The sequence below is a fragment of the Hyperoodon ampullatus genome (assembly GCF_949752795.1).
Source record: "Hyperoodon ampullatus genome assembly, chromosome: 18".
Lineage (NCBI taxonomy): Eukaryota > Metazoa > Chordata > Mammalia > Artiodactyla > Ziphiidae > Hyperoodon > Hyperoodon ampullatus.
The window spans coordinates 52,131,150-52,152,020 of record NC_136931.1 but is presented as its reverse complement, the minus strand read 5'-3'; the positions used below and the strand labels follow the sequence as shown (position 1 = coordinate 52,152,020).

At 46.7% G+C, this 20,871-nt stretch overlaps 2 protein-coding genes across 2 annotated transcripts; both read left to right on the top strand.

Annotated features, from left to right (window-relative positions):
- Positions 1 to 467: 467 nt before the first annotated feature.
- On the top strand, positions 468 to 4,567 carry LOC307066882 (protein FAM170A-like; the record flags this gene model as incomplete). Its single annotated transcript, XM_079724103.1, is given in 3 exon segments — positions 468 to 537; positions 3,844 to 4,445; positions 4,451 to 4,567. Coding segments are annotated over 3 exon segments (789 nt in total).
- A 10,106-nt stretch (positions 4,568 to 14,673) lies between these two features.
- LOC307066881 (protein FAM170A-like) lies at positions 14,674 to 18,754 on the top strand (the record flags this gene model as incomplete). Its single annotated transcript, XM_079724102.1, is given in 4 exon segments — positions 14,674 to 14,743; positions 17,079 to 17,219; positions 18,031 to 18,632; positions 18,638 to 18,754. Coding segments are annotated over 4 exon segments (930 nt in total).
- Positions 18,755 to 20,871: the final 2,117 nt, after the last annotated feature.

Here is a 20,871-nt window from a genome sequence, read left to right as displayed (position 1 = left end):
TAAAGCAGAAACTAAAAAAAAAAAAAAAAAGATCTCCAATCAAAATGTTAATTTTATAATAGACATGGTATGATACAATTTATAATAGATATGGTATGAACCTTTCCCTTTCACGGGAAAGGTTCGGCTGGGAAAAAGAAATTGTTCTTGAAAATGGGGCCTGTGCTATTGCAGACACTGTGCTCAACCTAGGTCCACCGAATGCTCTGATGTCATCACTGAGGTCACAGAATTCCGCTGTGCGCCTGGCAACCTTGCAAACATAACAGCCCTGGTGAGCACTAGGCAGTACTGCTGGTTCACTAAGTGGTACAAGTTTTTCAGCCATTTAGGAGACTTGACTATTTTTATTTGTATTGAATCATTTCAACGGACTGCCCAAGAGCCAACAAGGGCCAACCTGTAGGGAAGAGGAGGAGTTGGACATCTCTTGAGGCATCTTCTAAGGGAGACTTCTAGGTGGTACGATGGAAAGGCGACAAAAGAGGAAACATCTGGAAAATGAAGAGTCCCAGGAAACTGCCGAGAATGGAGGAGGTATGTGGGGGGCAACTTGTCTGGGGCACATGGGTTTCTGCCAAACTGAACCTTCTCTAGGAAGCGGGGGACTGAGAACGTGTCACCTGTGAAGCAGGGAGCGAGAGACCTTGTCTCACTGATGCTGCCGTATCTATCCGGAGGGTCCCTGTGGTGTGAGACGGCACAGAACGGCCACATGCCCCCTGGGAGATGGGAGGTCAGCTCCGCTGGTCTGAGGACTCTCTCCTGGGGCAGCCGGGCCTGGAGCTTTGTCGGACTCATAGCAGGCTGCATCCTGCTTGCACAGACCTACAGGTGCAGCTTTTCTCAGTCCCCGGTTTCTCTCTTATTCTCTTGGATCTTTCCCTGGGGTCATGAGGTGGGGGATGTGAAGGATGCAAGGATGCTGAGAGAGACCCATGAGTTGCTTGGCCTCTTTTACCAAAGTGGAAAGAGAAGCCCCATGAGTTGAAGGCCCTGTTGAAAAATATCTTGACAAGTGGAATGCACTTCGAAAGAAGATTGTTTGTCTAGGGATGGTGTCATATTGAAAGCAAGGAGGTTTTATTCCTTCAACAGGAAGAATTTCCCAAAGGAGATCAAGGGAAGGGAAGGGTTTTCCAGAGACTGAGACCGCGTGGGCGGGGGTGAGAAATGGCCTCAGGGTCCTGCGGGGAGCTCTGAGAGCCACGGGACACGGGGTGCCTGCGTGCATTAAATGGAGGCGAGTAGCTTGCCCTGGGAGAGGGGTGGTCACCCCAGAGCTCCAGCTAGAGGCCTCTGCCCCAGATTAGAGCCCAGTAGCTCCTACCAGGCCCAGGGCCCTGGAGACTGTAGGATGGGCCCTGGGAATGGAGCTCTAGACAGCAGGCAGATTTTCAGGCAGTGGCTGGGACAGGCTGGGGAAGGCAATGACTGCCCCTGACCATTCAGAATATTTTGCTCTATGTTCCTCTGTGTGTGTGTGTGTGTGTGTGTGTGTGTGTGTGTGTCTGTGTGTGTGTGTGGTAGTGCAGAGAAGAGCGGGATGAATGGGGGTAGAGTGCTTACCAGATATAAAGTCTGCGTGGTAAAGTTCTTGTCACCCTGCCTGGACCTGGCTGACACTCGGTGTACGTAAGACTGTATACAGAATTCTTGTTAGGGGTGTTTTATGAGACAGTAACTCATACACCCATGTACACTCTGATACAGCAAAAATATCACACACCCCACATATAACTTCCTTATTAAACCACACACAGCACATGGAGGTATATACATGCATCCCTTCTGTACTACGTTCTCATACAACCCACCTGTATCACAATCCTCTCCTCCAACACCAAACGCTGGAGATGAGATATGTATATAGACACACACACTATATATATATGACACACACACACACACACACACACACACACTATATATATATGTATCTCCTCAACTCTCGCACAAACACAGCTAACTTCAGCCATCTCTAAATACCTCTATAAGAACCAGTCACGTGTCATACACACCACACTTATAACACATTCTTGAGTAATGCCAGACCCGCTTTGTACAAACCACAGTAAACCACAGTCTCACTAACCCATGTCAGGGTTGCCAGAGAAAATATGGACTATCCAGTTCAATTTGAATTCCAGATAAACAACAAGTCATTTTTCAGTATCAGTATGTCCCACATATTGTATGGGCCATACTTACACTCAAAATAAGTAAGACCAAATACTGCATGGGAATACTTACACTAAAAAATTATTCTGGGTTTATCTGAAACTGAAATTTAACTGGGTGCCTTGTATTCTTGTTCGCTAAGTCTGGCAACCCTTATATACTTACCACCAGCTGATGTATTATATATTTATGTAGTTTTGTTTAGTGTGTGTCTTCCCCTACTAGAATGTGCAGCGTTACCAAAGACTACAACAATGGAAGAGTGCCGGATACACAGGAGTAGCTGCTCACTGAATCTTGGTGAATGAATGAATGAACACACACCATAAATACAAGCCACACCATGCAATAAGGAAAAGTTACATGTCCCAGAATTCCTTACTTGTGAACAGAAACCATGCACACAAAGGCCACAGACACAGATAGACACATCTGCACTGTGCTCCCCACGCCAAACCCACACTCACCACAGACATAACTGATACACATCACTCACTCTTCCCACACACTCACAGTCACCACCGAGGCCTACATTACCAACAAGACAGTGAGAGAATAAGTATTGATTGGAATTAAATCCTCGAGTATCCACTGGGAACTACACTCTCAACTGTGTGTATTCACTGCACCTGACACGTGTCACACACTCAGTAAATATTTGTGGACAGAGGACTGATGAACCCACCCTGAGCCTTTCATTCCTCCCTCAGGAATCTCGAAGTCACAAGAGGATCTCCCTCGGCTTGGATCCACTGTGGTGGCCCAAGCCTGCAGCCCAGGGGCAGGGGAGGTCTCCTCTACCTCTAAATACTTCTTCTGTACTTCTACTCCGCGCAAGCTCATCTACGCTGGTAAGGGCGCGGGGCTCCTCAGGTGAGGGGGTGCTTGGCTGTGAGGCAGGAGGCACACAGATCCCAGGGAGGCTGAGAGGAAACCCAGGGTCATCAGAGGTGATGAGGGCTCTGTGGAAGAGCCTGGGCAGGATGGCTGAGCTGTTACGAGGGCGTGGATGCCAGCTGAGTCTGGGTGTGTGTGTGTGTGAATACTGCTACTACCATGGTGGGGAAGTCAAGGAGCAGGGGCCGGAAAGGTCTGGGCTTGAGGTGGAGGGAAGAGGGACCAGATTAAGCATCTTCAGAGGAAAATGTAGGCTTTGTCTTTGCCTTTGCTTCCAGAGAAGGACAGAGTTCTGCATCACAGACCTCCAGCCTCAGAGCAGGACCATCCAGCTCAGGTCCACACAGCTCACACATACATGCGCCCTCCAGGCACAGCCCTTCTCAGTGCACACATACACCCCAAGCACCTGACCCACAGTGCGCTTCTCCTGCACCACAGCCCCATTCCACAAGGAATGCACCACCGAGATTCCCAAACTCACACTCCTCGTCGTACACGCATCCAGCCGCATCGCTCACATACCACAGCCCTCACCACCATACTCCACACCCCTGTATACAGACACCGCTCCAGTATCCCCCCACATGCAGATGAAAAGCCCACTGATGACACCAGATACACCACTCCGTCCTACGGCCAACAGACACGAAGCTCACGACATAGCTATGTCATGCAAATGTCCCTCTCTCGTCTACCACACCTGCTCCCTCAGCTTCCGGCATGGCCCACGCATGTTATTATGATTTTAATTTCCTTTTTCAGGAATCCGGAGATTTCATCGAGACACTGCCCAGCCTAGAGCATCCCTAGCCCAGGATCAGGAAGAAGGAGAGACCGCTTCCCCATCACACTGTGTCTCCTCCTCACCCTCTTCACCCTGTAAGAACTATCTGCACCCAGACAAAGAGGAAAGGGGCATGAAAATATACTACATGCAGGTACAAGTGAACAAGGGTGTCGCTGTCTCCTGGAAGACAAAGAAACCCTTGGAGTTGCCTGAAAAGCAGCTGAGGATAGAAGAAGTGACCCTTCCTGAGGATGTGTGCACAGTAGCCACTGACCCCTCTTCTGATGTGTGCACTGAAAGCCTCCTGTCTGACAGTGAGCCCACTGGGGAGGAGAAAGAGGATGAGGAAAGGGCAGAGCCAGGCAGCCCATCAGGGTCACCTGCCGTCGAGGAGAGACCCAGCGCCAAGACACCGGACTGGATGGTGACCATGGAGACCGGCTTCAGGTGCATGGCTTGCTGCCGCGTCTTCCCCACCTTGGAGATCCTCCAGCAGCACGTGAAGTTCGGCGTCCTGGAGGGCTTCAGCTGCCGTGTCTTTCATCTCACCATGGCCAAGCTGATGGGCAATGTGGAATCCAGAGCACCCCCGAGGAAGAGGAGGAGGAGGAGGAGGAGGAAGAGAAGCAAGAAGAAAAGGAGAATGAGGGAGAGCAGCCCACGGGGGAAGGCCCCAGCCCGAAGAGACCCCGCAGGTAGGGTCTTTTCTCTCTTTTGATTTCCACACAGCAACTGAGATTCATGGGACAGAAGTCCTGGAAGACGGTGTGGCCGTCCCTTGGAAGAGATAAGGCTTGAGGCTGGCAGTCTTCTGAGCCTATGTCACGAGGGCCCAGAGGAGTCTAAGGGAAGGGGCCGCACACATGTGCTGGTTGACCTAATGGCTCTGCAGTTGCATCAGCTTGGGACACACCCAGCACTACCAAAGGAATTGAGCTCTGTTGACTTCAACAAGAAGGTGGAGCTTTTTCCTAGGAGTTTTCTCAGGGTCTGCACGATGGACCTCAACTCTTAGAGGACGTACTGCCAGCAGCTCCTTCTCGGCAGAGAGAGCCAGGAGTGGTCTGAAGAGAGGACAGGGGCCCTTGCAGGACCAGAACTTTGAGGTCTGAGAGCCTTGGGCCTGAGCTGACATCTCACCCTGACCACTGTACCTAGCCTTCTGTGACAAAGGGGAATATGAAAGAGAGTCACGTGGAAATGAGGTCCCCCGAGATATGGAAATGTTCCAGAACCTTCGTTGCGTGGTAGTTGATCTGGAGCCAAGCTCACTGTGGTGTGTGTGGCTCTGAGCATTAAGGCAACGCTGGAGGGTAACCCTGACCAGCAGAGCTTGGAGTGCTTCTTGTCTCTTCCTGTTCTACCTCATTTGTTTTATCCCTTCCAGGGAGAAGAAAGGACCCTCGGGATAGTAGAAGACAGAATGCCGTGGTCTGAAGGAGGATGAAGGGACCGGCACTCAGTCTAACATCATATGACAATAGAAACGTCCTATGCAATAAACGGCATTTTCCAAACCTTTCCTGGAGGTTTTATTTAATTACATTTTTCTATCTATGCATCTATCTGTCATCTACATCTGTATCTTTCAAGGTTTGTGAACAAGCTTTCACATAAGCACTAGAGACGTCCGCCAGCATTTTCCAGAAGAGGCCTGCAAATTGCCGGGGACTCCTCACAAATAGGGAATGGCCACAACCCCTGCCACACAGACTATGTGCGTGGCCCTCCTGACGTACTCCCACTCTCTCTCTGAATTTCCCAACGTCTGAGATGAGGGTGCTGGCTGGAGGCAATGATCACATGCAGGCTGAATCTTCTCCAGATTCTGATTCTCTTCCTGGGCATATCGTCCTCAAGCACAGTCTCCATGTCCCTGGCCACACTGATCTCTCTCCTTCAGTCCTTCCCTCCCTCCCTCTCCTGCCTCCCAGTGCAGAGAATACTTTTTGACATTTGAGACGACATTGATTTTTTGTTCACAGAATTCTCACCTGTTCTACTGTGGCCTCCGTTGTGAACATTCCAAAGCTGAGAATTTTCTTTTTTTCTCCCTCATTTCTGCTGAGTCTTTACCTTCCTAATGCAGTGAACTCACAGTGCCTAGCTGACTGGATGGGGAAAAAAATCCAGGGAGCAAAGAGAAATAATAAAAGAGTATATCAGTTAATTTTGCATAGTGTTATCCAACTACATATTTTTAAAATTTTGGAATAATATTAGGAATCTTCTCTTTATAAAAAACTCAATTATTGGGCTTCCCTGGTGGAGCAGTGGTTAAGAATATGCCTGCGAATGCAGGGGACATGGGTTCGAGCCCTGGTCTGGGAAGATCCCACGTGCCACGGAGTAACTAAGCCCGCGCGCCACAACTACTGAGCCTGCGCTCTACAGCCCGTGTGCCACATCTACCGAGCCCACGTGCCACAACTACGGAAGCCTGCGTGCCTAGAGCCCATGCTCCGCAACAAGAGAAGCCACTGCAATGAGAAGCCCGTGCACCACAGCCAAGAGTAGCCCCCGCTCACTGCAACTAGAGAACGCCCGCTAGCAGCAACAAAGACCCAATGCAGCCCAAAATTAATTAATTAATTTTAAAAAATTGAATTAGTTCCAAGGGTACAATGTATAAAAGAACAATAAAAGCCCCCCTTCATAACCCCCCAACCCCACTCTCAAGATGGAATAGATATGCTGTGATACAATTTAGAGTCGTAGTACTACTACTCCTCCCACCACATCCGAAATCCTCTGAGCCAGGTGCAGCAGCTTCCTTTCACAATGCTAGGACCCGCCACAAGACAGATGATAATCCCTTTGGACATTTCAAGGAGCGGCACCAAGGGAACAGTACCTGGGAAATGCCACTGACAGCTCAGAATATCCATGGCATTTCTAGAGCCTCGGCACTGCTCTCGCTCTGGGAATGAAGGTCCAAAAAGCACATCGGAGAATGTTCATAGTTGTAAACAAGCTCCGCCTTTGAAACACAATCTACATAGAACCACATATACAAGCCTGCACAATGGATGAAGCCAAGGTCTCCTCCATGATTTCCCTTCTGACCACCTTATTGTCTCCTCAACCATAAAAGGTGAACTTGAAACTCAGGACCTTGCCTTGTCACCAGAAACATCCAAGCTTGGATCAGTCTTTCTAAGACCAAATACTTGCTCTCTGAACTATTAGAGACTTGTCACATACACAGAAGTAGAACAGGATTACTTCTAGCTACCTGGGGACCTGGAGTCTTTCACATTGCTCCTGTTCAAACTCTCAGAACAGCAAAACTTTACCTACAAAGGGTTCAAGCTATGACACTCCCAATTTCCACAAACCTCCTCAGCTCTTGTGAGTCACATGCAGCCAATTCCAGGAATTGGAAACATGGTTGTGAGGATGAAACTGACTTTGGGGCTCCCCTTGGATATGGTCTTCCAGACTGACCAAAAGGCCATTAAGAGGAAGGTTGACCCCACCTCAGGGAAACCCGAGGCAGTACTTGCAGTCAAGGGCTGGCCACGGCTTCTGAGCTACATCTAAAAAGAATTTCATACTGTACCTGGATCTGCTGAAGCAATTTCTGACTGTCCGAGAGCCAGCATGTACCGCTCCTGAACTGCCTCCATTGTGGATCATCAGTAGGGCTGGCAGATTTAGTAACTAAAAATACAGGATACCCAGTTAAACTTGAACTTCACATGAATAATAAGTCATTATTTTTAGTATAAGTAGATCCTATATACTATTTGGGGCATACTTATCTTCAAAATGTACTCATTGTTTTTCTGACATTCATATTTAACTAAACAGCCTATATTTTATCTGTCAACCCTACTCAGCAGAAATGATGGAGGCTTATAGAGATCCAGGAGACACCTCAGTGCCCCCTCAGCTTTTATTTCTACGTCCTGGACAGCGAGCACCAACCTTCCACTCCCAGTCATTGGCTAGAATGGAGGATATTCTCTGTTTTAGAGCTTTTTCTACTTGTCATTGTTATTATCTTCCTTATTTTAAAGAGATGTTTATTTTTTCCCAAACTTAATAGCTCATCCAAAAGTATTTCAAAGTTCATTAGACAAGGGAAAAACAACATGGTTCTGAAAAGTGAAGGAAACCGCCTGGTGTTTAGTAAAGAAGTAGTAGGGAGATTGAAAAAGCCAAACTGAATAAGCAAATCTCTCCAAGGGTATTTTCAGAGCTTGATACCCTCCCACACCCTGAAAATATTAGTACATCAAGAATGTAGAACTGCTAACCCAATGTAAGGCTCCCGTAAGATTCTATCAAACTGAGGATGCTTCTTTACTAAGCACTGAGCACACTTGCTGCCCCAGGGACCTTGGCAGTTGCAACGTAGGGCTCTTCCCTTTGGGATGGAAACAGCAAGTTTTCCTATGGTCTACACGCTGGCCCCAAAAATACTACACTCCCAATACTTGTCAACTTTAAGTATTTTTCTACATATCTCCATTTTTCTGTTACTATTTGGACTACATCCTAGACTTGACATTACATAAATTGCATTCAAGAAGCTATTTTTAAAAGTTGGTAGGAAACCTTCAATCTATAGCTTGCAGTCCCTGGCTTACTTTCATCCAGGTGCATAAGGGTTTTCAAAAGTAGTCAGGTTAGTTACCCCATATCACAGCCCCACGCTTGTGTCACACATATAAAAATGGAACATGATATTTAAGGTTTTAGTTGCCAAATCATCAAGCCTCCCAGACAGAGGCAATAGAGCAAAATGATTACAGAGGCATGGATTTTGATTTGCTCCAGTGTCTTGGGCAAGTCACTTGGCCTCTGTATTTATTTGTACTTATCTGCACTTATCTGTCACTTGGGGGTTATCATTGTACCTGGTCCATGGGTACGTTGTACAAAAGATCTGTAAAGTAGTTACAAGAAACCGACACAGAGTAAGCACTCCACAGACATTGGCTATTAGCTATTGGAAATATTTCTCCATGAAACAGATGACTTTATCTGTGGATGACTCGGTGGGAGACAGTGAATCACAGAATCACAGCATGTTGAAAGTGACCTAGTTCACACTCTTATGTGAAAAAAAGAAAAGTGTGCATGTGTAGAAAATGTCTGAAACTTTACCTAACAAATAGTTCATCATGTTAACTTTGAGGATTAGAATAAATCAGGAAAGGAGGAAAGAAAAACTTGAGTGTAATTCAATTTCTATATCATTTGTGTTTCTGAGACTCTGAATACACTGGAAGTGCAATTTTGTTTAATGTGGCGGGATAAAGGTTTTCCAGTGTTCCTGATACATGCGTATTATTATCTCAGAATTGCTGGCATTTCTTGCCATCTTTGGATCTACAGCCATTTGAGTCAGTGGGCCATTCTGGACGGAGGAGATAATAGAGCAGAAGTGAAGTGAGAGAAAAGGAGAGAAAAGATTTTCTCTTTTCTCTTCAAAGAGGAGAGGTCTTTGGAATGGGAACAACTCACAACCAAACTTTGGGGAAAGGATGTGATGGAAAATGAGACAAACATCTTACCCCTGTGATGAGAAGGATTCCCTGGGCTGGATGGAGGGAGGGCACAGGTGGCTGGACAAAGAAACCAACTAGGGAGAAACACACACAAGTGCAGAGCAAACACCCTGAGGCCACTCAGCCTGACTCCATGCCAACATGTGTCCAGCAGCCAGCCCTTCACCTGTGGCTCCCCAGCAAGACAGGTACCTCGGGGGTGCCAACTCATTCTGAGTCCATTATGCCTGGCCATTCATAAACCGCTGTCTAACGTGTGAGGCATAAACTCTAAATGTTTATGAGGAAATTGGGGAAGGAGATTGAAAGGTTACTTAAACGGAAAAAAAAGAAGTTCAGGAAGGCAGGATGGTAGAGAGACAAGAAAAAGACCTTAAAAGATAGAAAGGATTTGCCAAAGAAGAGAAAGAAAAAGAAATGATTCCGAATGGGTTAACCTGCAGCTAGGAAGTTAAGGAAGATTATTGATGTGTGAAGACTATGGAATAAAGTGAATAAAATTTATCAGAAGTTGCTGAGAATATGGTAAGAAGCATGATTATCAAATTATGAATTGGCTGCAATGGCATTCTAGGGGGACACTAGGAAGGGGAAGCAAATGTTCAGGAGATGACAGTAGCAGGTGGAAAGTTCTTTCAGGGGAAGATCAGGCTTGCAGAGGGTGTATCAGAGGAGGGCAAGTGTGAGCAAGCAAGGAAATACTAAGTGTATACGGCTCCTTCACTGAGTGCACCCAGCCCCGTGGTCAGCCTTGAGAACAAGCAGGACTTCAGGTACTGGAGCTACATTTCATTCATCAAGACTTGAGAAGACACCCTTAACTCAGGTCTTCTCTTCAAACTCCATCTTTCCTTCTTGACCTTCATTTGGCCTCTTCCCTTACCCTCAAGCTGTGGACTGAGGCCACAGAGCAAGATGGGTCACTAGTGTCCTCCATCCCCTGGCGACTGTGGTTCACATCAGTGGAGCACCAAAGGCAATAACCAAGTAACAGACACAAGAGTGTATGAAGAAGAAGAGATTCTGATAAGGCTTTCTGTGACAGTGTGGGCCAAGTCGGCTCTATATGGCTGGTATCACCTGAATTAGGAGCAGCCTTAGGGGAGAAGTTCTCAGAAGGCAGAGCCTGGCTCTCTAGAGGCTCTGCGTCCTCACAGCCCACTCCAAGACCTCAGTTACAGCTTCGGCCCCCAATACCTCTCCCTCTGCCTACTCACAGTTTTGGAAGTCTTCTTTCCTCCACATTTCTCTTTTTTTTTTTTTTTTTTTTTTTTTTTTTTTTTTTTTGTGGTACGCGGGCCTCTCACTGTTGTGGCCTCTCCCGTTGCGGAGCACAGGCTCCGGATGCGCAGGCTCAGCAGCCATGGCTCACGGGCCCAGCCGCTCCGCGGCATATGGGATCCTCCCAGACCGGGGCACGAACCCGTATCCCCTGCATCGGCAGGCGGACTCTCAACCACTGCGCCACCAGCGAGGCCCCACATTTCTCTTGAGAGGTGGAGGAGGAAGATGAGCTTCAGGCCAGCTCAGACTCCCCTGGGATCCCAGCAGGATGCCTATCATTAACCTCCCACCTTCTAGGAAGCTCCTAACATCTCCACATTTGGGGGAGTTTTCATTTCAGCTGTGCTTCAAATTGCTGGCTGGAGATGGCCTGTTGGAAGGTGGCTAAAAGCAAGTAGCAATCCTTCGGGCAGCCTGGCCCTTCTCGACTGTCAGACATCTTCAGGGATATTCTAGGAAACGTTGTTTGTTCTAGAGAAGGGAGGGAAACAATCCAATTGTCCAATAATGCTTGAATGGAAAATAAGTGATGCTATACGCATGTGATGAAATAATAGCAAACAGTCAAAAATCAAAGACCTAGATCTATATGGATTCACGTGGATAAATCTTGAAAACATAATATTGATTGAAAGAAAAGAAGATCAAGAACGTTAGATTGTGATAACAGGTATGTAAGTATTGAAATATTTAAATCACTTCAACATATTGCTTCTATATATATAGATGCAAGAAAATAAACTTTATCCAAAGAACACATTATTTACGTTTAATATGCTCATTTATCTAGGAGACACAAAAGAACCCACAGATAAACTAGCAGGAACTAATAAGACGGTTCAACAAGGCACACACATACAAGATCAATAAATTTAAAAAATCAATCAGGCTCCTCTACACTGGCGATAACAAATTAGAAACTGTAAAAGAAAATAAGAAAAAAATAAGATCTAAAAATAGTCACAAGAGCCATATAAATTATTTAGAGCTAAGCATACATAGAAGGAAATAGAACTAACAAACTGAGTATGACCAGTTAAACTCCGCCCAACCCAAGGTTAGGAAAAGACTGTTGTTACTTTATGAGAACAGACCCTCTTCTTAAGGAGCAGATCAGTAAGTGAGAGTGAATCAAAGAAACACAGCATTTGAAAAGTCAGCTAGTCCAAGCCTCTTGATCGCACATACAGAAGCTGAAGCCCAGATAGTTTGAGTTACTTGGTAAAGGGCCCAATGTCCTGACTCAAGGACTAGCATTTTGCACTCATTCGTAAGACACAATCAAATTCAGTACCTTGGAAAGAGATGGGGAAAAAAATGAAGAAATCAATTATATAGTTCCTCATCTTTAAGTACAGAAATAGCCGTGACAAAATTACACGTATTGAGGGAAAATTGAAGTGCAGAGTTTAAAATGTCAATAATCCACAGGGAAACTGGAGACCATTTAAAATATTCATATTAAATCTCTCTAGAAAAGACATTAAAAGATCTCCAGAAGAAGTAAAGCTGTCACTGTTTGCTGATGACATGATACTATACATAGAGAATCCTAAAGATGCTACCAGAAAACTACTAGAGCTAATCAATGAATTTGGTAAAGTAGCAGGATACAAAATTAATGCACAGAAATCTCTGGCATTCCTGTACACTAATGATGAAAAATCGGAAAATGAAATCAAGAAAACACTCCCATTTACCATTGCAACAAAAAGAATAAAATATCTAGGAATAAACCTACCTAAGGAGACAAAAGACCTGTATGCAGAGAATTATAAGACACTGATGAAAGAAATTAAAGATGATACAAATAGATGGAGAGATATACCATGCTCCTGGATTGGAAGAATCAATATTGTGAAAATGACTCTACTACCCAAAGCAATCTACAGATTCAATGCAATCCCTATCAAACTACCACTGGCATTTTTCACAGAACTAGAACCAAAAATTTCAAAATTTGTTTGGAGAAACAAAAGACCCCGAATAGCCAAAGCAATCTTGAGAACGAAAAACGGAGCTGGAGGAATCAGGCTCCCTGACTTCAGACTATACTACAAAGCTACAGTAATCAAGACAGTGTGGTACTGGCACAAAAACAGAAAGATAGATCAACGGAACAGGATAGAAAGCCCAGAGATAAACCCACGCACATATGGTCAACTTATCTTTGATAAAGGAGGCAGGAATGTACACTGGAGAAAGGACAGCCTCTTCAATAAGTGGTGCTGGGAAAACTGGACAGGGACATGTAAAAGTATGAGATTAGATCATTCCCTAACACCATACACAAAAATAAGCTCAAAATGGATTAAAGACCTAAATGTAAGGCCAGAAACTATCAAACTCTCAGAGGAAAACATAGGCAGAACACTCTATGACATAAATCACAGCAAGATCCTTTTGGACCCACCTCCTAGGGAAATGGAAATAAAAACAAAGGTAAACAAATGGGACCTAATGAAACTTCAAAGCTTTTGCACAGCAAAGGAAACCATAAACAAGGCCAAAAGACAACACTCAGAATGGGAGAAAATATTTGCAAATGAAGCAACTGACAAAGAATTAATCTCCAAAATTTATAAACAGCTCATGCAGCTCAATAGCAAAAAAACAAAAAACCCAACCCAAAAATGGGCAGAAGACTTAAATAGGCATTTCTCCAAAGAAGATATACAGACTGCCAACAAACACATGAAAGAATGCTCAACATCATTAATCATTAGAGAAATGCAAGTCAAAACTACAATGAGATATCATCTCACACCAGTCAGAATGGCCATCATCAAGAAATCTAGAACAATAAATACTGGAGAGGGTGTGGAGAAAAGGGAACACTCTTGCACTGCTGGTGGGAATGTGAATTGGTACAGCCACTATGGAGAACAGTATGGAGGTTCCTTAAAAAACTAAAAATAGAACTACCATATGATCCAGCAATCCCACTACTAGGCATATACCCTGAGAAAACCATAATTCAAAAAGAGACATGTACCAAAATGTTCATTGCAGCTCTATTCACAATAGCCCGGAGCTGGAAACAACCTAAGTGTCCATCATTGGATGAATGGATAAAGAAGATGTGGCACATATATACAATGGAATATTACTCAGCCATAAAAAGAAACGAAACTGAGCTATTTGTAATGAGGTGGATAGACCTAGAGTCTGTCATACAGAGTGAAGTAAGTCAGAAAGAGAAAGACAAATACCGTATGCTAACATATATATATGGAATTAAAAAAAAATGTCATGAAGAACCTAGGGGTAAAACGGGAATAAAGACACAGACCTACTTGAGAATGGACTTGAGGATATGGGGAGGGGGAAGGGTAAGCTGTGACAAAACGAAAGAGAGGCATGGACATATATACACTACCAAACATAAGGTAGATAGATAGTGGGAAGCAGCCGCAGAGCACAGGGAGATCAGCTCGGTGCTGGAGGGGTGGGATGGGGAGGGTGGGAGGGAGGGAGATGCATGAGGGAAGGGATGTGGGAACTGATGTATATGTATGACTGATTCACTTTGTTATAAAGCAGAAACTAAAAAAAAAAAAAAAAAGATCTCCAATCAAAATGTTAATTTTATAATAGACATGGTATGATACAATTTATAATAGATATGGTATGAACCTTTCCCTTTCACGGGAAAGGTTCGGCTGGGAAAAAGAAATTGTTCTTGAAAATGGGGCCTGTGCTATTGCAGACACTGTGCTCAACCTAGGTCCACCGAATGCTCTGATGTCATCACTGAGGTCACAGAATTCCGCTGTGCGCCTGGCAACCTTGCAAACATAACAGCCCTGGTGAGCACTAGGCAGTACTGCTGGTTCACTAAGTGGTACAAGTTTTTCAGCCATTTAGGAGACTTGACTATTTTTATTTGTATTGAATCATTTCAACGGACTGCCCAAGAGCCAACAAGGGCCAACCTGTAGGGAAGAGGAGGAGTTGGACATCTCTTGAGGCATCTTCTAAGGGAGACTTCTAGGTGGTACGATGGAAAGGCGACAAAAGAGGAAACATCTGGAAAATGAAGAGTCCCAGGAAACTGCCGAGAACGGAGGAGGTATGTGGGGGGCAACTTGTCTGGGGCACATGGGTTTCTGCCAAACTGAACCTTCTCTAGGAAGCGGGGGACTGAGAACGTGTCACCTGTGAAGCAGGGAGCGAGAGACCTTGTCTCACTGATGCTGCCATATCTATCCGGAGGGTCCCTGTGGTGTGAGACGGCACAGAACGGCCACATGCCCCCTGGGAGATGGGAGGTCAGCTCCGCTGGTCTGAGGACTCTCTCCTGGGGCAGCCGGGCCTGGAGCTTTGTCGGACTCATAGCAGGCTGCATCCTGCTTGCACAGACCTACAGGTGCAGCTTTTCTCAGTCCCCGATTTCTCTCTTATTCTCTTGGATCTTTCCCTGGGGTCATGAGGTGGGGGATGTGAAGGATGCAAGGATGCTGAGAGAGACCCATGAGTTGCTTGGCCTCTTTTACCAAAGTGGAAAGAGAAGCCCCATGAGTTGAAGGCCCTGTTGAAAAATATCTTGACAAGTGGAATGCACTTCGAAAGAAGATTGTTTGTCTAGGGATGGTGTCATATTGAAAGCAAGGAGGTTTTATTCCTTCAACAGGAAGAATTTCCCAAAGGAGATCAAGGGAAGGGAAGGGTTTTCCAGAGACTGAGACCGCGTGGGCGGGGGTGAGAAATGGCCTCAGGGTCCTGCGGGGAGCTCTGAGAGCCACGGGACACGGGGTGCCTGCGTGCATTAAATGGAGGCGAGTAGCTTGCCCTGGGAGAGGGGTGGTCACCCCAGAGCTCCAGCTAGAGGCCTCTGCCCCAGATTAGAGCCCAGTAGCTCCTACCAGGCCCAGGGCCCTGGAGACTGTAGGATGGGCCCTGGGAATGGAGCTCTAGACAGCAGGCAGATTTTCAGGCAGTGGCTGGGACAGGCTGGGGAAGGCAATGACTGCCCCTGACCATTCAGAATATTTTGCTCTATGTTCCTCTGTGTGTGTGTGTGTGTGTGTGTGTGTGTGTGTGTGTGTGGTAGTGCAGAGAAGAGCGGGATGAATGGGGGTAGAGTGCTTACCAGATATAAAGTCTGCGTGGTAAAGTTCTTGTCACCCTGCCTGGACCTGGCTGACACTCGGTGTATGTAAGAGTGTATACAGAATTCTTGTTAGGGGTGTTTTATGAGACAGTAACTCATACACCCATGTACACTCTGATACAGCAAAAATATCACACACCCCACATATAACTTCCTTATTAAACCACACACAGCACATGGAGGTATATACATGCATCCCTTCTGTACTACGTTCTCACACAACCCACCTGTATCACAATCCTCTCCTCCAACACCAAACGCTGGAGATGAGATATGTATATAGACACACACACTATATATATATGACACACACACACACACACACACACTATATATATATGTATCTCCTCAACAATCACACAAACACAGCTAACTTCAGCCATCTCTAAATACCTCTATAAGAACCAGTCACGTGTCATACACACCACACTTATAACACATTCTTGAGTAATGCCAGACCCGCTTTGTACAAACCACAGTAAACCACAGTCTCACTAACCCATGTCAGGGTTGCCAGAGAAAATATGGGCTATCCAGTTCAATTTGAATTCCAAATAAACAACAAGTAATTTTTCAGTATCAGTATGTCCCACATATTGTATGGGCCATACTTACACTCAAAATAAGTAAGACCAAACACTGCATGGGAATACTTACACTAAAAAATTATTCTGGGTTTATCTGAAACTGAAATTTAACTGGGTGCCTTGTATTCTTGTTCGCTAAGTCTGGCAACCCTTATATACTTACCACCAGCTGATGAATTATATATTTATGTAGTTTTGTTTAGTGTGTGTCTTCCCCTACTAGAATGTGCAGCGTTACCAAAGACTACAACAATGGAAGAGTGCCGGATACACAGGAGTAGCTGCTCACTGAATCTTGGTGAATGAATGAATGAACACACACCATAAATACAAGCCACACCATGCAATAAGGAAAAGTTACATGTCCCAGAATTCCTGACTTGTGAACAGAAACCATGCACACAAGGCCACAGACACAGATAGACACATCTGCACTGTGCTCCCCACGCCAACCCCACACTCACCACAGACATAACTGATACACATCACTCACTGTTCCCACACACTCACAGTCACCACCGAGGCCTACATTACCAACAAGACAGTGAGAGAATAAGTATTGATTGGAATTAAATCCTCGAGTATCCACTGGGAACTACACTCTCAACTGTGTGTATTCACTGCACCTGACACGTGTCACACACTCAGTAAATATTTGTGGACAGAGGACTGATGAACCCACCCTGAGCCTTTCATTCCTCCCTCAGGAATCTCGAAGTCACAAGAGGATCTCCCTCGGCTTGGATCCACTGTGGTGGCCCAAGCCTGCAGCCCAGGGGCAGGGGAGGTCTCCTCTGCCTCTAAATACTTCTTCTGTACTTCTACTCCGCGCAAGCTCATCTACGCTGGTAAGGGCGCGGGGCTCCTCAGTTGAGGGGGTGCTTGGCTGTGAGGCAGGAGGCACACAGATCCCAGGGAGGCTGAGAGGAAACCCAGGGTCATCAGAGGTGATGAGGGCTCTGTGGAAGAGCCTGGGCAGGATGGCTGAGCTGTTACGAGGGCGTGGATGCCAGCTGAGTCTGGGTGTGTGTGTGTGTGAATACTGCTACTACCATGGTGGGGAAGTCAAGGAGCAGGGGCCGGAAAGGTCTGGGCTTGAGGTGGAGGGAAGAGGGACCAGATTAAGCATCTTCAGAGGAAAATGTAGGCTTTGTCTTTGCCTTTGCTTCCAGAGAAGGACAGAGTTCTGCATCATAGACCTCCAGCCTCAGAGCAGGACCATCCAGCTCAGGTCCACACAGCACACACACACATGCGCCCTCCAGGCACAGCCCTTCTCAGTGCACACATACACCCCAAGCACGTGACCCATAGTGCGCTTCTCCTGCACCACAGCCCCATTCCACAAGGAATGCACCACCGAGATTCCCAAACTCACACTCCTCGTCGTACACGCATCCAGCCGCATCGCTCACATACCACAGCCCTCACCACCATACTCCACACCCCTGTATACAGACACCGCTCCAGTATCCCCCCACATGCAGATGAAAAGCCCACTGATGACACCAGATACACCACTCCGTCCTACGGCCAACAGACACGAAGCTCACGACATAGCTATGTCATGCAAATGTCCCTCTCTCGTCTACCACACCTGCTCCCTCAGCTTCCGGCATGGCCCACGCATGTTATTATGATTTTAATTTCCTTTTTCAGGAATCCGGAGATTTCATCGAGACACTGCCCAGCCTAGAGCATCCCTAGCCCAGGATCAGGAAGAAGGAGAGACCACTTCCCCATCACACTGTGTCTCCTCCTCACCCTCTTCACCCTGTAAGAACTATCTGCACCCAGACAAAGAGGAAAGGGGCATGAAAATATACTACATGCAGGTACAAGTGAACAAGGGTGTCGCTGTCTCCTGGAAGACAAAGAAACCCTTGGAGTTGCCTGAAAAGCAGCTGAGGATAGAAGAAGTGACCCTTCCTGAGGATGTGTGCACAGTAGCCACTGACCCCTCTTCTGATGTGTGCACTGAAAGCCTCCTGTCTGACAGTGAGCCCACTGGGGAGGAGAAAGAGGATGAGGAAAGGGCAGAGCCAGGCAGCCCATCAGGGTCACCTGCCGTCGAGGAGAGACCCAGCGCCAAGACACCGGACTGGATGGTGACCATGGAGACCGGCTTCAGGTGCATGGCTTGCTGCCGCGTCTTCCCCACCTTGGAGATCCTCCAGCAGCACGTGAAGTTCGGCGTCCTGGAGGGCTTCAGCTGCCGTGTCTTTCATCTCACCATGGCCAAGCTGATGGGCAATGTGGAATCCAGAGCACCCCCGAGGAAGAGGAGGAGGAGGAGGAGGAGGAAGAGAAGCAAGAAGAAAAGGAGAATGAGGGAGAGCAGCCCACGGGGGAAGGCCCCAGCCCGAAGAGACCCCGCAGGTAGGGTCTTTTCTCTCTTTTGATTTCCACACAGCAACTGAGATTCATGGGACAGAAGTCCTGGAAGACGGTGTGGCCGTCCCTTGGAAGAGATAAGGCTTGAGGCTGGCAGTCTTCTGAGCCTATGTCACGAGGGCCCAGAGGAGTCTAAGGGAAGGGGCCGCACACATGTGCTGGTTGACCTAATGGCTCTGCAGTTGCATCAGCTTGGGACACACCCAGCACTACCAAAGGAATTGAGCTCTGTTGACTTCAACAAGAAGGTGGAGCTTTTTCCTAGGAGTTTTCTCAGGGTCTGCACGATGGACCTCAACTCTTAGAGGACGTACTGCCAGCAGCTCCTTCTCGGCAGAGAGAGCCAGGAGTGGTCTGAAGAGAGGACAGGGGCCCTTGCAGGACCAGAACTTTGAGGTCTGAGAGCCTTGGGCCTGAGCTGACATCTCACCCTGACCACTGTACCTAGCCTTCTGTGACAAAGGGGAATATGAAAGAGAGTCACGTGGAAATGAGGTCCCCCGAGATATGGAAATGTTCCAGAACCTTCGTTGCGTGGTAGTTGATCTGGAGCCAAGCTCACTGTGGTGTGTGTGGCTCTGAGCATTAAGGCAACGCTGGAGGGTAACCCTGACCAGCAGAGCTTGGAGTGCTTCTTGTCTCTTCCTGTTCTACCTCATTTGTTTTATCCCTTCCAGGGAGAAGAAAGGACCCTCGGGATAGTAGCAGACAGAATGCCGTGGTCTGAAGGAGGATGAAGGGACCGGCACTCAGTCTAACATCATATGACAATAGAAACGTCCTATGCAATAAAGGGCATTTTCCAAACCTTTCCTGGAGGTTTTATTTAATTACATTTTTCTATCTATGCATCTATCTGTCATCTACATCTGTATCTTTCAAGGTTTGTGAACAAGCTTTCACATAAGCACTAGAGACGTCCGCCAGCATTTTCCAGAAGAGGCCTGCAAATTGCTGGGGACTCCTCACAAATAGGGAATGGCCACAACCCCTGCCACACAGACTATGTGCGTGGCCCTCCTGACGTACTCCCACTCTCTCTCTGAATTTCCCAACGTCTGAGATGAGGGTGCTGGCTGGAGGCAATGATCACATGCAGGATGAATCTTCTCCAGATTCTGATTCTCTTCCTGGGCATATCGTCCTCAAGCACAGTCTCCATGTCCCTGGCCACACTGATCTCTCTCCTTCAGTCCTTCCCTCCCTCCCTCTCCTGCCTCCCAGTGCAGAGAATACTTTTTGACATTTGAGACGACATTGATTTTTTGTTCACAGAATTCTCACCTGTTCTACTGTGGCCTCCGTTGTGAACATTCCAAAGCTGAGAATTTTCTTTTTTTCTCCCTCATTTCTGCTGAGTCTTTACCTTCCTAATGCAGTGAACTCACAGTGCCTAGCTGACTGGATGGGGAAAAAAATCCAGGGAGCAAAGAGAAATAATAAAAGAGTATATCAGTTAATTTTGCATAGTGTTATCCAACTACATATTTTTAAAATTTTGGAATAATATTAGGAATCTTCTCTTTATAAAAAACTCAATTATTGGGCTTCCCTGGTGGAGCAGTGGTTAAGAATATGCCTGCGAATGCAGGGGACATGGGTTCGAGCCCTGGTCTGGGAAGATCCCACGTGCCACGGAGTAACTAAGCCCGCGCGCCACAACTACTGAGCCTGTGCTCTACAGCCCGTGTGCCACATCTACCGAGCCCACGTGCCACAACTACGGAAGCCTGCGTGCCTAGAGCCCATGCTCCGCAACAAGAGAAGCCACTGCAATGAGAAGCCCGTGCACCACAGCCAAGAGTAGCCCCCGCTCACTGCAACTAGAGAACGCCCGCTAGCAGCAACAAAGACCCAATGCAGCCCAAAATTAATTAATTAATTTTAAAAAATTGAATTAGTTCCAAGGGTACAATGTATAAAAGAACAATAAAAGCCCCCCTTCATAACCCCCCAACCCCACTCTCAAGATGGAATAGATATGCTGTGATACAATTTAGAGTCGTAGTACTACTACTCCTCCCACCACATCCGAAATCCTCTGAGCCAGGTGCAGCAGCTTCCTTTCACAATGCTAGGACCCGCCACAAGACAGATGATAATCCC